Source organism: Panthera pardus, unplaced genomic scaffold (assembly GCF_024362965.1).
Source record: "Panthera pardus isolate Hobbes unplaced genomic scaffold, ASM2436296v1 HiC_scaffold_27, whole genome shotgun sequence".
NCBI lineage: Eukaryota > Metazoa > Chordata > Mammalia > Carnivora > Felidae > Panthera > Panthera pardus.
In genome coordinates, this window is record NW_026526843.1 from 17,414,420 (window position 1) to 17,432,059 (window position 17,640).

At 47.2% G+C, this 17,640-nt stretch overlaps 1 protein-coding gene across 1 annotated transcript in view; it reads left to right on the forward strand.

Annotated features, from left to right (window-relative positions):
- AFF2 (ALF transcription elongation factor 2) overlaps positions 1 to 17,640 on the forward strand; it is a 454,379-nt gene that overhangs the window by 416,420 nt on the left and 20,319 nt on the right. Inside the window, exons 11-16 of the mRNA XM_053891974.1 lie at positions 2,839 to 2,998; positions 4,665 to 5,684; positions 6,920 to 7,041; positions 10,879 to 11,101; positions 15,790 to 16,085; positions 16,621 to 16,684. Coding sequence (XP_053747949.1) covers positions 2,839 to 2,998; positions 4,665 to 5,684; positions 6,920 to 7,041; positions 10,879 to 11,101; positions 15,790 to 16,085; positions 16,621 to 16,684 — 1,885 coding nt within the window. The remainder of the gene's footprint in view (positions 1 to 2,838; positions 2,999 to 4,664; positions 5,685 to 6,919; positions 7,042 to 10,878; positions 11,102 to 15,789; positions 16,086 to 16,620; positions 16,685 to 17,640) is intronic.

A 17,640-nucleotide genomic window follows, 5' to 3' on the forward strand; every position in this document is an offset into this window, starting at 1 on the left:
TGACTGGCCATGGGGTCCTTCCTGAGGACACAGCAATAGATTTAGCTGTAAGAAGTCTTAGGGAAAATAATTTCCGGTCTCATTTTATTGGGTCTCAATCAAGGTTACTCTGAGGTTTGAAACGGTCTTTATTTCATGTCTCTATCTATCTATACTTAACTTAGACAAATAGTTAGAGTCAGTTTTTCATATGTGGTTTCTGTCCACATCCACAATCCCTTAATCAAAATTCTGAAATTGAAAAAGTCCTAAGAGCTTTCATTTTCAGTAACTTTGAGACAAACTCACTTCACGGCAGAGCCCAACCTCAACTGATGTGCAGATATTTATTTAAAGTCTTTATTCCTCTTAACTGATGATGTTACGGTAACAATATTAATGAGTTTTTGAGTTTTATGAAAGGGTGCTTCCCCAGATCCCACTTGAGGTAATACACGTATATACACACACATCCATACATATATGTATTCACACATATACATATATATACATACACACACTATATATACACATATATATGATATATATGGTATATTCACATCAAAATTTAAAAAATCTGAACATCAGAATTCTTCTCCGCTTCAAAGTGCTGTGGATAAGGAACAACTGTGTACAAATGCACACATACAAGTTTCCAACTAAGTCCATGAAGCTTGACTGTGATGTAACTGATGAATAAGTTTATTCTGGTAAATAAAATATCTGTGCCTTGTGTATATCACCTCAATGCATTTGGTTGTAAGGGAATAATCCCTGGGATTGTTTTGTTTCTTACAGCAGTTGCTCGAGAATAATCCAGTAAATGGAAACGCTATCCAGAAATATTCCAAAGTAAATCTAGAGTCAAGTTTGGTAATGCTAGGATGGCCTGAGTCTTATGAGAATGCAGAAATGGATGCAGCTATGAAAGAAAACTAGGTGACCACTTTTCACTTGCAAATCATGAGTATGAGGTCGATTTTATCGCAGTCCAGCAGCCAGTCAGCTCAGGCCAGTGGATGCTCTGTGCTGGACTTAAAACTTTACTTGGGGGGAATCAAGGCCAAGTTAGCATAACGGCTGAGCTGGTCTCATTAAATCTGTTCCCTCGGCCTTTATTTAGTAACCAAAGACAAAAGCAATTGATTAGATTTAGAGGGTGCTTTGCATAAATACAGAGTTTTTACTGCCATTAAGGAGAGTTGTAGGTCCCTGCCCCCGCGGTCCAGGACACACACACATGCACACACACACACACACACACGTGCGTGCACCTTCCCAGGAGATACAGTCCCCTATTTCCTCTGCTTCCCCTAATCTCTTGGTGTGTTTGGCAGAGAAATGTACTTTCGGATAGCATTTACTTAGCAGATAGCATTTTAAAATGAGCTTTGCTATATGAAAGAAAATACCTACCTGGGAGATTAAAGGGGCAGTCTTTAGGGAGGCAAGGTACATGGAATGAAAAGGCTCTCTGCACGGGATAGTGACTGACAAGGGGCCCATGCTGGCTTAAAAGGGATCCTGTTCCTTCCCAATCAGCGGCTGAGTATGGAGAAAAAAATAGCCACTGCTGAGAGGGGCAGATGGGGGCAGGCAAGCAGTCTTGGGCAGAGGGGTCCTTGGGGTCCTTCTTGCTCCAGTTTGAAGGTGGGACCACAGGACGAGATGCCCTCCGGGACTAGGACTGGACTCTCCTGACTGAACTGAGGGGGGAGAGCCGGGCCAGGAGCTGGGAGCATGAGCGGCCGTGAGCCCCGGCCGATGGGTGGGCCGGCCCGCCGGCCCAGCAGTGACACTGCTCTGGCCCCCGGCCCCGGCGTCACCATGATGAAACTTCCCTGCAAAGAGGGTATTGGGCTCATGAGATGGGAAGATGAGAGCCCTTCCAACTTCCTGAGGTTACAGCCCCACTTGTGACACTGAGCCGGAGGGCAGGGGGCAGTGACAGAGCCCAACATGCCAAGCGGCAGCAGAGGCTGATTTGTTACGAGCACGGGGAGCAAACGATTAGTAAGGAAGACTGTTGATTAGCATTAAAGGCAGAGTGGTGAATGGTATCAATTTTCAAATGCTTTGCTTGGTCAGCTGTACAAATTTGAAATCCGTCATTAGACTTGCTCAGTCCTTTATGACCATAACCTCCCGGTAAGAGTCTTACAAAGAGTTTACAAATATTGGGATGGAGGCGGCCGAGAAATGGGGACTGCGGTCACCTGGGTGCCGGGTGCCGGGCACCTGGCAGGGAAGATGCTTCCCACAGTCCCTGCCCTTGGCGTTCTCCCCTCACTTGTCCAACTCGCTGGGGGGGGGGGGGCAGGCAGAGGCAAGCCTCCCTCCCTCTGGACCTCAGTTTCCTCCGATTCAGATGGGGCTTGAATTCACTCATCCTCGGCGAGAGAACTAACTATACTGTGTGTATAACTGAGATCACAGCCCCTTGACAAACCTCTGGGTTTCTGAACGAGATGGCACCCGGAAATGAAAAATTATCTCAACTAAAAACAACACGGGACCATTAAGAATTTAAGGCTGCGTGCGGCATGTGGTATGTGTATCTGTGTCGGGAAGGCATGCGACCTTGGTCTAAAGTTTTCATGTGGAATGCGGGAGGCAAGGCCTTCCTGAGAGGGGAGGCAGTGTGACGGAACCCGAGGAACTTGGCCGCACGTTTGACCTCTGGCCGCTCACGGGGCCTCCCGAGCCTCACGTTTCCCACGTGTGGAATGGGACGGTGGGCTCCATTCTGCCTGTATCCAGCAGATCGTGGGTCCTTATGCCGAACGTGGCCGCGGGGGTGCTCGTTGCCCGCTGATTCGAGACTAAATGAGGCAGCGGATGATGTCATTTTTCTTTCAGCCCGCTCTTGGCCACTCCTCAGCCCCCACCTGCGGTGCAAGCCGGCGGGGGCTCCGGCAGCTCCAGTGACTCTGAGAGCAGCTCCGAGTCAGACTCTGACACTGAAAGCAGCACCACTGACAGCGAGTCCAATGAGGCGCCTCGTGCGGCCACGCCAGAGGTGGGTGAAGCGTCCAGGGCCGCGACCATGATTTCCCTGTCACCCACGCACACACACGCGCACACACGCACACACGCTGTCGGCACGATGAATACTTCAGGAAGGTATTTGGGTATTTGACATCGTTTTTTCCCTCGAAAACGTGTGTATGCACAGTCCCTTCAAGAAAGACATTTCTTGCCCTGTGACTCCCTTAGCTTGTCTGAGCCTCAAGCCTCGTCATGTGTAAAATCTGGAAGAGTGATACCTGGGATAGCAACTTCTCTTTTGAGAGAACCAGTCAACACCCACTTCTGGTCGTGGGGACACCACCCCTTACTCCAGGTTGAAGTGCTGAATTGCTACTTGGCAAGTAAGACCCAAGAAATGTGATGGATTTTTTTTTTTTTTAATTTCAATTTGCAGCCTCCAAGTGTGTTTGATAATAATTCATGAACACATTTAACACAGCTCCATAAAATACCAAAATTATACTTTTGAAATAAAAAATGTGCTCTTCCCCTCCCTTCGTCTCTGAGTCCAGAATAACCCCTCAGTTCCCCCAAGCCTGCGCCTCGTACAGCAAGCAGGTCCGTCCAGGGCTCTGTGGACACTCGTTTGTAATAATCTGAACGTGGACCATGTGCCGGGCTCCTTGAGAAGCCCTTGACCTGCTCTTTTTCACGTTATCCTCAGAACAATTCTCTGGGGTCCTCGCTATCCTTATCCCCATTTTATAGAATAAAGAATAAGGTTCTGAGAGATTGAGAGAGAACTTTCCCAGCATCTCCCAGGTGGACACTGGGAGACCCAGGACCGAAATCGGGCTCTGTGCACCTGCCAGAGCTCATGCCCTTAACCAACAGTGGCAGCCGATACGATTTCCTCGACCCTTCCCTGACATTGCCCTGTGCGGGTTGGAATCCCAGCTACTCAAGTGTTTTTAATTCTGTCACCCTCTGTTGGCTGGTGCCATAAGCCTCAGCTGACGGCTTTCAGAAGAAGAGCAGTTCTAATAAAAACGATGGCTCTTTTAGTTCAACAGGCAGAATTCAGAGTGGGGAATCAAGCACCTGAATTGTACGCGTCATTTCCATGGCTTAACAGCGGACGCTAATGCCTGCATGCATGTCCCCATAAATTGGTTATTGCCCATACACTGACAAAAATGCAGTGTTTTTTCTTTTTTGGAAGTCAGATCTTTTCATCCTTCAGTAAAAAGAGAAAAGGCTTGTTCTTTTTGCAGTGAACTGCAGCATCATATAGGAGGCACTGGCACTTTGGCAGAGAGGAAGCCTTTCCTTTTGAATTACATGTGAGGCACGCTTGCATGGGTCTTCAGGACCCGAGATCATTACCTCTGCCTCCTGGTGAGAGGTTGGGCAATGAGTCCCACCAAAGGATTTGGGGAACAGGTTTCCCTGCCAGGCCTCCCTGCCCACTCTCTGGAAAAACCCTCTGTGAAGAATTCTTTCCTTCCTGGCCAGAGTGGAGAATGTTTTCAGAAGAGGAGTAGACATTTGTTGACATAAGCAGATCGGGGCTGGGTTGTGGAGTCTTTGTCTACCTGGGTAATTTGATTAGTGTGGATTCCATGTGTGTTTCTAAATGCACTCGGCGTACCGAGTGTCCGTCCAGATTCTTCCAAGAGGTGAAATTCTTTCTTGCTGTCGCTTCTCATCCGCAGCCTGAGCCGCCCTCAACCAACAAGTGGCAGTTGGATAAATGGCTTAACAAAGTGACTTCCCAGAACAAGTCGTTTATTTGTGGCCAAAATGAAACGCCCATGGAGACGGTTTCTGTGCCTCCTCCAATCATCCAGCCAATGGAAGTCCAGATCAAAGTGAAGACAAACCCCAGCCAGGTCCTGGCTGAACCCAAAGAGAGGCCTCTCCTCAGTCTTATCAGGGAGAAAGCCCGTCCACGGCCTACCCAGAAAACTCCAGAAACAAAGGCTTTGAAGCATAAGTTGTCAACAACTATTGAGACAGCTTCCCAAAGGACAATTGGAAAAAAACAGCCCAAAAAAGTCGAGAAGAACACCAGCATTGACGAGTTTACCTGGCCCAAACCAAATATTACCAGCAGCACCCCCAAAGAAAAAGAAAGCGTGGAGCTTCCTGATCCACCAAGAGGCCGCAACAAACCATCTGCCCACAAACCAGTCCCTAGGAAGGAACCAAGGCCAAACATTCCCTTGGCCGCCGAGAAAAAGAAGTACAGAGGGCCTGGCAAGATCGTGCCAAAGTCCCGGGAATTCATCGAAACGGATTCATCTACATCTGATTCCAACACAGATCAGGAAGAGACCCTGCAGATCAAAGTCCTGCCTCCTTGCATTGCTCCCGGGGGCAATTCTGCCAAATCGAAGGAAACCTGTGGTGCCAGCCTGACCCTCAGCACCTTGGTCAGCAGTACCAGCAGCAGCAGCAGCAGCAGCAACATATCCGTCAATAGTGAGGAACCAGCTTTTTCGCCCATCCCTGTCATGCAAACGGAGCTTCTGTCACCTCTACGAGATCACGAGAATCTGAAAAATCTCTGGGTGAAGATTGACCTTGACCTGCTGTCTAGAGTACCCGGTCACAACGCACTGCAAGCAGCACCAGCCAAGCCAGACCCCAAGGAGACTGCGCCGAAGCCTAAGCGCCAGACCGCTGCTGCGGCTGTGGAAAAACCCGCCCCTAAGGGCAAGCGTAAGCACAAGGTAAGCTGTCCCCGGTGGCCTGCCGAGTGAGCATGAGCAGTGGCTGTGTGTTGGCGAACTTGATCTGGAGTCCCATTTGCAAGGAGGCTCATGGCAGTGCATTGCAGTCTTTCGGGAAGGCAATGCTGCTTTCCACGGGGAAGTATTTGACATGACCGGGGAGGATGTGTTAGGAACGGTCCGGGTTTGGCAGCCAGTGTGAAGAGTATCCGATATGGTACATGAAGGATTATGATGTGTAGGAAAGACCATGAAGGCCGTTGCCTTGCCCCAGGTAGCCAGTCCCTGGGATGGGCTCCTTAAGCGACTCCTGCTTTCATGTCCACATGCCACAGTCCCCACCCTGGCAGCAGCCGGGCACCCAAGTGCTCCTAAGGTCAAAAATGCATTCTCTGGGCCTTGTGAATTTCCCCAGACACACATCAGCATCCCCGCACCTGGGTGATACTTTGATGACCCGGGTTCCTGGCCGACACACAGTCTACCCAGCCCGCTGGGTCCCCTGACCTGTGTGGTTGGCCTGACTTGTGGAAACCTCACCTGCGAGAGGTTAGGGCTGAATTCCAGTGCTACAAATTATCATCAGAAGGAGAGGGATGCCTGGCTTTCTCAGCCAGTAGAGCATGCAACTCTTAATCTCGGGCTCATGAGTTCAAGCCCCACGTTGGGTGTAGAAATTATTTAAAAAAAAAAACAAAAAAACAAAAAAAACTATCATCAGAAGGGAAAACCCAAACTGGCCTCTTCCATTTCAAATACCTTTAGGCAAGTGAATTTGTATCTCATAGGCTCATTCTGTTGTACCTCCAGATCTCAGGGTAGTTTTTTAGAGTAACACCATCTCATCGTGATATTTGGGTAGTATTACTTTTAATGGCTGCCACAGAAAGTCTGGGGCTCTTGCCCTGTCACCGTTTCCCCACTCCTAGGGATGACGGCAGTGCAGCCAGGGTCTGAAAATTATAGATTCTCTTTGCTTTTGGTAGGAGATTCCTGTGCCACCCAATCTTTAATCAGAGGGTCACGTCGCAGCTCAGCTTACTGAAATGCCAACTTCTTGGTAGGAAGTAAGCTAGGCAAGGCCGATTGCTTTCCTTTCTGATCAGAGATGTGCGTTTAACTCCCCTGGCTAATCTAGAAGTTAAAATAGAAGCAAACTGTCTCCCTCGCTCGTGCGTTTTAAATGTCTGCATGTGCCATGTATTTCAAACACTGTATTTTTCTTCCCATTAAAGCCAACGGAAATTGCAGAGAAAATCCCTGAGAAGAAGCCACGTCTGGAGGAGGCCGCCGCTATCTGCCTGCTGCCCCCATGCATCTCACCAGCCCCACCCCACAAGCCTCCCAACACTAAAGAGTGAGTGGTTACCCTGTCTTTGTATGACACCTCGATTGTTCAGATTCTTTAGAAACGTCGACTGAAGCCTTTTGTTGGGGGTGGGGGACGGTGGCGGTCCGGTTTCAGAGGGATGGTAAGTAAGAAAACAGAAGTTGCTCAGTCCAGTCCTGACAGCTGTCCCTGGCCACCGGTCTAACGAGGGTGGTGTAAAGGGGGGGAATACAGGCTGCCACATTTGGGGGGACTCCATGAGCTTTCTAGCCGTGTTTCTTTACTCTAACTCATGTGGAGGACCAAAGTGAACTTTCAGCACTAAGGGAAGAGTAAAAGGAGTAAATGAATTAAAAAGGGACAGAATCAAGAAGCACCCGTCACTTGAAGCAGATCACCTGCTTCTAGGACACTTCTAGTTTTGATAGTGATGAAAACAACCCCTTGGCCTTAACAGGATGCCCCCGATGCTGCCTCGTCGCTGGTGCCATTACTTAACCTTAATACAGAGCTTGAGGACTAGTAGGTACCTCCTGAACTCCTCGGAGGCCGGGGACATGACACGTCTGAGGAGGCCAGGGAGATGAGGGGCAGTTGCGTGTCAGGGAAAGCCCGCTGAAGATACGTATGTTCATTCCAACCGGCTGGCGCCCCTTCCACCTCTCCCTCTTTGCACCAAAGGGCCAGAGTCAGGCGTGAGGCCCCCTTGTCCCCTCACTCAAAGGGCCCCAGCCTTCCTCAGACAAGATCCCCCCTCTGTTGCTACCAAGTGTTGGGACCGAGTGCTTCCATCTTGTAAATATCACTTAACTAACAGTCACGTCAGCTACTGGAACCATTCCGTCTGGATAATTATTGCCATAAATTCATTCAACATTAGAGATTACTTCCATCAAGGACCAGTTTTGGAGCCTATTAGCAGCCCAGAGCAGAGAGGCAATCTGGCTTACTGCTGCTAACAATTGATTTCACAGATTACTGTTTAACATCAGTGATATGGCATCAATCAGCCACACGTAAGATGTCGGAAATAAGTTTTCAGCTTATATTTGCTTAGATCCTTGTTGTTTTGAGATGAGAGGTAGGAAAAGGCCAATTACCACGCTACCCACCTGGTATAATAAGATTTGGGCCCTGAGCTGCCCCTCTGCCAGAGGCTCCATAGCGCTTTGTGTGGTGCCTGTGTATCCCGGGTATAACTTCGCTCTGAAACATCCCGTTGCATATTTGGCTTTCTCAGAACTGGCAGCCCCTGCAATGGGGCAAGCTGAGCCCTTCACCACAGAGTGAGCCAGGCCTGTGGCTCACTTCCCCAGTGGTCAAACATGGTCCTTCCATGGCCCTTCTCCTTTCCTAGAGGATGGACTAAAATGGCGTCAGTGGGTGGCACTACCTTCCCAGTTCCCAGGCTTTGACCAGTTCAGGCCACTTGAAGGCACCAGGAAAAGGCAGGAGGCGTTGCCACAACCATCAGTCTCTGATGCCAGTCTCCCTAAGCAGCCCAGTGACCTGTTATTTCTCCCATGTCGTGGAAGATTGATGACCAACTATTCAGTAAATGTGCCATAATCTGAATTGGTTCTTCATAAAATGGTGTTTCTAACTCATGGTCTTTACGGTCTTTCTGCTTTTGTAGTCGTTAGGAAAGCAGTGTTTACCTAGTAGCATTTCTCATTCAGGAGGGGCCCGAAGCAGGTTCTTAGGCTCATCAAACAAATCCATGTCTGCTCTGTCCACTCCTTGTGCCTTGTCGACCCTGCAAACCCAATCCTTGGAAATTTCTATGAGACAGCGTTCACTTTTCTAAATGAATGTTCTAAACCTAGCCAAGAATGCCACACCAGACCATGACAGCTGTGGTTCCTGTTGTCCAGCAGGAGGACCCTGCAAAGCCCCGCCCGCACCCCGCATCCCGCACCTCCTCAGGAGCTTGAACCATCATCAGGACCTCTGAAGCACTGAGTGGTGGTGGGGACACACATCTCTTGTCTGCTGGCTTCCTCTGCCATACACGAAGAGGTGCCCAAAGTGGCAAAAACTGTTCTCGTAGTAAGACGCCATAATGGTGACAGAGCGTATCTGTAGAACATGCTCTCTGGGTAGCCTTCACCAAGGAAGTTATTAAAGGCCCCATGGTTGTAGCTCACTAGCAAACGCATGGAAAGGGGCCCAGGTGACCAATGTCCACTGCACAGAGTGTGCTGGCCTGTGTGCGGCATCCTGTATACAGTGGCAGATGGGAAGGCCTAGCCCGACTGTAGTAGCCACTGGCAAATCCAATGCTTCTAGGGAACAGCTTTGCCCCCTGAAGTCCTCACTACCTTCTCAGGCAGCCCAAGTAGTGGAGAAGTGGCTGTGGCTAACAAACCATTCACCTCCCCCCCCCCCCCCGCCAACCATAGATGCCATGGCGATGCTTAACATCCCTCCATACAAATACCCGGAAGTCCGATGCCTCCATATTGATTACACTTAGGGTGGCCTGATGTTTGTGGAGCTTCCTCGTGGACAGGAGTCTGAATCCATATGTTCACCATTGTTTTAATCAGACATCACAGCTATCCGAAAATGGTTCTCCACGTCAAAACAATTTGTAAAATCCACTGGCAAATATTTTTTTAGTTCATTTTAACTAATTGATGTAATGGCAGAAGCAGTTATGTTTTTAGAACTGTTGCTGCTTGACAAAAATTGACATAGGGCCACATTTATGAAACAAAAGTTGGAAGAGATGGCAAATATTATTACAGTTGGCAAATGTGGGCGACACAGTGGAAGTGGAATGAGCAGACGGCGTTGACTGCTACCATTGCAGGAAATCAAACCACTTGAATGCTTGTTCATCTTTGATTTGTTGCCTTGAGATATTGTAAATCTATATTTCTAGACACTGACTGAAATTGACCAAGAGGAAAACATAAATTCTCGTTGGCTTAATTTGCTATTGAAAATTGTAGTCAATAATCATGGAAAGTAAATGGCTGCACAGTGCAATATTAGTTGTCTAAGAAAAGATTAAAATTCAAGTAATCTTCATTGATTAGGCTAAGACAGTAACTAAAATGAAAATCCATGACCCAATTACCATGTTAAGCAGCTAGCATAAGGTTTTAGTTGTTCTGTTTTATTTGAAGTCTCTGTCTGTTTGATGGTGCCCATTTAATGGGCAGATAAATCAGTCTGAAAGCACAGGAGTACTTCTAGAACTACAGATGTCTTGTGGCGATATGACAAAATAGTTTTCAAATGGGTTCTGGAAAGTGGAGCACATCAGAACTCTCCAGTATAACAGCTTAAGGTCAGGGGCTTCTTACGCCTCAGAATGGGCACAGAACATTGTGAACGTACAGTGTGCAACGTGTCACAGAAGTATTTAGCGTGTTATTGATAGCTAAGTAATGTAAAAGCATGCTATTTCTTAAGAAGATATCCCCCCACTAATTGTTTATTGTACCATTCATTGTGTGATTATGCAGTTAAGTCCTGGGGCAAAATAAGTAGGAACCATCCTAAAAAATGACGGGATTAAAGTCTGCATTGGATTTTCCATAAAAATCTAATTAAGAGGAATCTTGAAAGGTTGCAAATATCACACTGTAGCACCCTCCATTAGACATTTACATTTTTCATGGAGTTCTGCTTCAAAGACATGTGTTTATTCTTGGATACATACATTTGCATTTATTTATAGTTATATCTCTCTATAGATATCTATGTCTATGTGCATTTTTATATATATACTCTTCACCATAGGCAAAAGACCATCCACTAAAATATCACTTAAGTCGAAAGTACCAGCAGCATGGGAAAAGCCACAATAGAGAGACAAAACTTTATGACACCCTATACTTTTTGTTTACACAGGAACAATTCATCCAGGAGAGCAAATAGAAGGAAAGAAGAAAAGCTGTTTCCTCCGCCACTTTCCCCACTGCCAGAGGATCCTCCACACCGTAGAAACATCAGTGGCACCAATGGTCCCTTTGGTCAAGACAAAAACATCCCTGTGATTGGACAGATCACCTCTACCAAGCCTAAGAGGAGTGAAGGCAAATTCTGTGCTACTTTCAAAGGGATATCCGTAAATGTAAGCATCTTGGAAGAAATATTAGAATCATCAGGTAGAAACAAGTTGACCCAGCTGATCTAACTGGACGTGACCATGGGGGGATGGGCGGAAGAGGCAGAAGATACAAGCGTGTGTGTGCAGAAACACACAAACTCTCCGTTATTTCAGATCTTGGTTATTCTAACGTAGGATGAATTTTTCATTCCAGTCTTACTTAACCAAACAGATTATTATGCAGAGACTCGGGGCCTTGGATATCCTTTGGTCCAATGCTTTCATGTCTTGGCAGTGGGAAGCTTCCAAAATACTGATCACAGCATCTGGCACGGGGTAGGCACCGATCATTTAGTGAACACGTGGATGGGGTGGGATTGCCCAAGGTCACTGAACTGGGGCTGGAACCCTCAGTTACATCTTCCCATCACCCAGCTTAGCATGGGTGAATTATGCTTAAAATAGTGGCTGTAAAGGATGGAATTTAAAAGATGAATCTGTTGCTAAAAATCACACAATTGTGGTTCTAAGCCCAGCCAAAGGATTATCCAGCCCTTTGGATTTTCTGCACGGCTGCTCCATTAGCATAGAAAATTGAGACTCTGTATCACTTTTCACATCCGCCCAGTCTTTCCATCTGTCTCAGGTATACATACCTGAAGCACAGAAGCCACAAACAGTAGTGTCATCAGTGAATATTAACGACCAGTGCATCTGCTTTTCCATGTATGTGCAGATGTAGCGTCCATATGCATCTAGTCTCCTTTCAGTGTAATATAAAAACGTAGTTACGTGAAAATCAATGAGCTTTCGAATGTCTTGATGCCAGCCTGGTGGACGCTGAACTAGAAGTGCCCGTTTACCACTCCCACAAAAAGCCATGAGGCCTCTGAGCTTGAAGGACCCCGACATAGAGTCCTCCGTCATCTGAGATGGCTGCCATGGCATATGTATCTGGGCAAATATCTTCGCCGGTATAGAGAAATTGTTGTTATAAAATAGTCCTTTTCCATATGAAATTTGCGTGTGTGCACACACACCAACGTAATATTTGTATTCACATTTAAAACTGCTGACTTTGTTAGAAATAAGCCATCTAGTCTCAACAATAATTATACTATCCTATTTTTCACACCTTATGTAGGCAGCTGTCTTTGTACAGGGCCTGGTATATCGGCACAAAGAATCAGGTGCTTGATACAGTTGTGGTTATGACAATGGTACCGCTCACAAGAATCTGCAAAGTCATTTCTACAAGAACTAAAAGCAGCTAGGGAAACCTGATAAGTATGGTTACTTCTTCACCTAGAAATGGATTGTCCTTCTTAAGAAAATCACTGGAGTGTCCCATGATAGTCTCCCATGACTGACTACCCATTGCCTCTTCTCTGGCCATTCGTTCTCTTTGCGAATGGCTTCAAAGCCAGAATACTAGTATATTTTTGCCCTAGCCTAGGAGTTAAGATACTTGGTTCATAGTGCTAAAACTGCAGTGGGTTTTCTGTGGCGTTGGGCAAATTATGAAACCTCTAGAGTCCATAAAGTGAGTGCATTTGACTAGATGATCTATAGGGCTTCTTCCAGCTCCCAACGTGTTTTCAGTTTTGTGCTCTCTGCGTCCCCTGTATTCCACATTTGCATGAAGGCTTATTTATTGAGTCAGTGGATGGCTGAGCGTGGACAGAGGACATGTTTATGTAACTTACATGATCATGGCTGAATGAAGCCATTTCCAGTCCAACGTGCCAGGACTGACATCAACGCCATGTGTGCAGTTGGATGTGGTGCTTCAGAGTTCTTGTCACATATCTTGGCCGTAGAGATGAGTGGGACCGTCTTGGGCTGACTCCACTGTTTGGTCTGGGCCATCTGGCTTTGGCAGTAGAAACATGGAGTTGGCTTAGGAGTTTTAGAAGGCTCCGATTTTTTTATGTGTTTGGGTTGAATAAAATCCATGATGATTTGTCAACTATTTTCTCCCTATCCATCATAACAATTTTTAGATGTGTAGCTCTCATTAAATTCATCTCAGCAAGCTCTTGGCGGTAAGAATTTTTGATAATTAGAAGATCCTGGATCAAGTAGAAAAGATACACTTTCATGGACATAAGAAATGTTCACATTTGGCTTCTATTTTTAATTTTTTAATTTTTTTAATTATTTTTGAGACAGACGGAGAGAGGGGGAGAGAGAGAGAGAGGTAGAGAGAGAGGGAGGCAGAGGATCCAAAGCAGGCTCTGAGCTGACAGCAGCGAGCCTGACGCGTGGCTCGAACTCATGAACCGTGAGATCGTGACCTGAGCCGAAGTTGGACGCTTAACAGACAGAGCCACCCAGGCGTACTGACTTATATTTTTAAGGTGACCTTTTGCCTTTTGACTAAGGCAGGTATGCATTCATGCACTCAGCAAATTACTGGGAGCACAAGGCTGTGGGGCAGGGGGTATGGGGTACGGTAGCCATGTCATAAATCAGAGATGGCTCCAGTGTTCAGAGAGCTCTCAGTGTAAGGGAAGCAATGAAACATGTGCTCAAAGAGCTAGAATATAAAATGGCTGTGGTGATTGGTGTCATAGAGAAGGGATTGAGACAGACTTCAGATCTCTAAAGGGACCAAGGAGGATTAAAGCACTTTTGGCTGTAGACAGGAGGTGGTTTTCTTGGAGGAGAAGGCATTTGTTGAGCTGCACCTTTGTAGATGAGTACGGTTTAGAAATGAAGGGAAGCAGATAAACAAAATGGGATCTGTCCATACAATGGAATATTATTCAGCCTTAAAAGGGAAGGAAATTCTGACACATGCTACAATAGGGATGAGCCTTGAGGATGTTATGCTAGGTGAAATAAGCCAGTCATGTGTTTTACCACAATTTTTTAAAATTAAAAAGTAAATTATCATAAGGCAAAAAAAAAAAAAAAGTAACAAAGGGGAGGTTCTTTCAACTATAAGACTACACATGAACCAAAACAGGACAGTGAAGAAAGTGAGATGTGTTCAGTCTGGCAGAAGTTCCATGGGAATGAGTAGTGGGAGATAGAGTGAAAAGCTGAAGCCAGATCTGGGAGGACCTTACATGCCAGCAAAGGAGCTCAGCCTTGGGTTCGCATTTGGATGCGAGGCAGTGAAATGCATTGGAGCTTTGCGTAAGGAGCGCCGGCTGGCCGGCAGCAGATTGAGAGTGGATTGGGGAGGCTAGCTCAGAGGTCAGGGGTCCAACCAGGAGGCTGATGGTCTCGGTCAGAAGCCACGAGGACCTGCACTTTGAGGCTTCAGAGGAGGGAGGGACAGACTTGGGAAACACTGAGGAGATGGAATGAATAGGACTTTGGAATTGATTGGATAAGGGCAATGAAGAGGAAGAAATTAAAGATGAGATACAGCTGTGAAATTCATTTTATTCTGAAGCTCTTTGCAAAAGAGTTTTAGGAACATTGTCATTTTTTGAAAGGAAAGAATTTACAGAACTCCGGTATATAAAGCTGATTGAGCAGAGCAGCTCAGATGGAAGGCAAGGTCGGGAGACACTGGTTCCAGTATTCCTACCCCAGGGATGACCACAGTGCCCTTACTGACATGGAGAAATCCAACCTTGGTGACACGGAAGACCATCTGCCATTAATGGAAAGAGGGGACTGCTTTGGTTATGAAATTGGTTTCAGAGCACTTTGAGGTACTAATGTGCCATCTTGGTGGTAATGATCCAGAGGTGATCACTGCAGGTCTAGAGCTCCAGAGAGAAGGTAAGATCGAGGTTTCCATTTGGCAGTAATCTGCATGTTGTCAAATCTGTGCCAATGCATACACGATTGGCAAATCCTGCCAAGGTCAAGGAAGCAGAGATCTGAGGAATGAACCTTGGTAGATACCAACCGTAGGGAGATAGCAACTCAGAAGAGCAGAAGGAGAAAGAGGTCCCATGGCAAAGCATGGCCAGAAATAGAACAGTCAGGATCATCCCACCATTGCCAGGTGGGGAGGGCGTAGTCTACCGTGTGAACAGGGCACGTGGTCTCGTGACACATACTGTCACAGGATTATAAATCTTGCCACCTACTTTCTTCATCTGGATCCCACTCTTTTTGTGGGCAGTGACAGTTCAGAGTGAAACCCAGAAGTCTCTTACCCATTTGGGTTTTGATCTGGTCGAGCTGTTACCATCCCAGAGGCCCTCAGGTGACATAGACACAGACATCAGTCAAGACCTCAGTGAACAAAAGGGCAGCTTCAGTCTTGGTCCCAGGCTACAAGGCCTGGTATGCTGGTATTTGCTGCACTGAATTTGGTATTTTGCAGAGTGACTAAGGTACTTATTTACCCTAGTGAAAGTTCTGGGCTGTTCCCTTATCAAAAGTATACATATCAGGTTCACCTCTCTCTCTCTGTCTCGCTGTCTCTCTGTTTGTCTCTCTCTCTCTCTCTTGCTCAGTTCTCTCTCTCCTTGCTCATCTATCTTTCTTTCCCTCCCTTCCCCCTTCCTCCTATCCCCACCCACCTCTCCTACCAGATTTGCCAATGGCTGTCTTCATGGGGTAATGGGGCTTATGTAATCACAGTGCCTGACTAGCTTGGGGTTGGTGTCGTCACAGAGAAGAAGCTGGTGATATACCAGGGTCACGTATTTATCCTGCAGCTGTACGCATTGTTTTCTTTTCTCTTGCCTTGTTTCCTAATGTGCTTGACATTCAAAGTATATCTTTGTCTTTTTTCCCAGGATGGAGACACTCCAAAAAAGACCGCGTCTGCCACCGTCACGGTCACCAACACTGCTATTGCCACTGCCACTGTCACTGCTACTGCCATTGTCACCGCCACTGTCACGGCCACTGCGACCGCCACTGCCACAGCCACTACCACAACCACTACCACAACCATTTCCACCATCACATCTACCATCACTACTGGCCTCATGGACAGCAGTCACCTGGAAATGGCGTCCTGGGCGGCCCTGCCCCTTCTGTCCAGCAGCACCACCAACGTCCGGAGACCCAAGCTCACTTTTGACGACTCGTATGTTGTCCCCCAGTTATCATGGACACGGTGGGGCGGGGGGTGGAGGCTTTACGGCTTTTCTAGCACCTTCCACGTGTCACCCAAAGTAAGACCTTGGCAGTAGCTCCTTCTCCCCACGCACAGCTTTGTCCCCACCAAGAAATGTCTTCGGCCCATTTTAATCATGGAGCTCTGTTACCGTTTCCAAAGACAGGTGCTTAATTCTAGGTTGCTTTGTCCCCCTTTCTTATCCGCGTCCTCAGATGGAACAGTGTGTCAACGGCAGCCAGGTTCGTTTGGGTCTGTGGAATGTTCAGACCATGGAATGCCTGGGTTAGAGGGGCAGTTATTTATCCTAATGCTCCATTACACACTTCACGTTCCACTTCTGGGGATATTTCCAGGCTGGTTGTCATACGAGGGAGGGCATTCACCTACCTTTTTGAGGGCATTGTATTGGAATGGATTTATGGTGAAATAATCTGTGATTCTTCTGGCTGTCGGCAGAAAGATGAAACATTGGTTGCTGAAAGAGCTCGTTTCGTTTGTTTAGGGTTCACAATGCTGATTATTACATGCAAGAGGCTAAGAAGCTAAAGCACAAAGCTGACGCACTGGTAGGTTTTGTTCCTCTCGTTGCTTTCCTCCCACTAAGGTGTTATGCTTTGAAGGGGAACCAAGAAGGCACTTTACATACGAGTCAGAGTTCCTCGCTGCTCTGACACAGGGAGACTGGGGCTGGTCGATTCCTCACAGCATAGTTCCCAAGTCCTTGAGAGAGTGTTGCCCTGCCATCATCCATGTTCTTGCTCTTCCTCCCCTTGCCCTAACTTCAGGAGCTAAATGGCATACACTATTGCTATCTTTCAAGTGAATTTTCAAATGACTTTTGAAACTGCCCTGGAGAAAGTAGGAACCCCCATTGGTCCCAATAAATCAGGACCAGTGTGGCAGAGAGGTTATAGAAAGCTGGTTAAGTGGCCTCAAAAATGGGCTTTGGGAAACCCGGGTGTGTAGAAAAACCTCCGCCCTGTGCTGCATCGATCACATGTTTCCAGAGTGAGGCGTACAGCCAGGCGAGGACCCTACACAGAGAAGGGAACTTCCGTCATCTGGATTTCTGAGGACGCATGGCCCCGCTGCCTCCAAGGGTCTTGGCCACCTAGATCAACCATGAGCTCAGCCTGTTGAGTTGTTCTGACTGCGCCTCCCAACAGGGGGCGTCAACCACGTGTTACAATTCTTTGGGGGCCTTTAAAACAAACATGATGCCCAAGCCATACCCCAGACAAATGGAATCAGAAGTTCTGAGACTGGGACCCTGGTATGGGCATTAACCCTCTCCACTGTCCTAGAGAAGGCTCTCGATGGTATCCTCCACCATGGCATTGGGTCCACCCAGGACTTAGAGGACCCGCGGTGTTAGGCCCTGGCAGGGCTGTGACTTGTGTCAACACCAGCTGCATCTGACGCTTCCCTGTTTTCTGTCAGTTCCCCACCATGGTCCAAATTGCTCAGGTATTGTCTACAGCTAACCTTTCTGTGGGGTGAACCGTCCTTTGAAAACTATTGT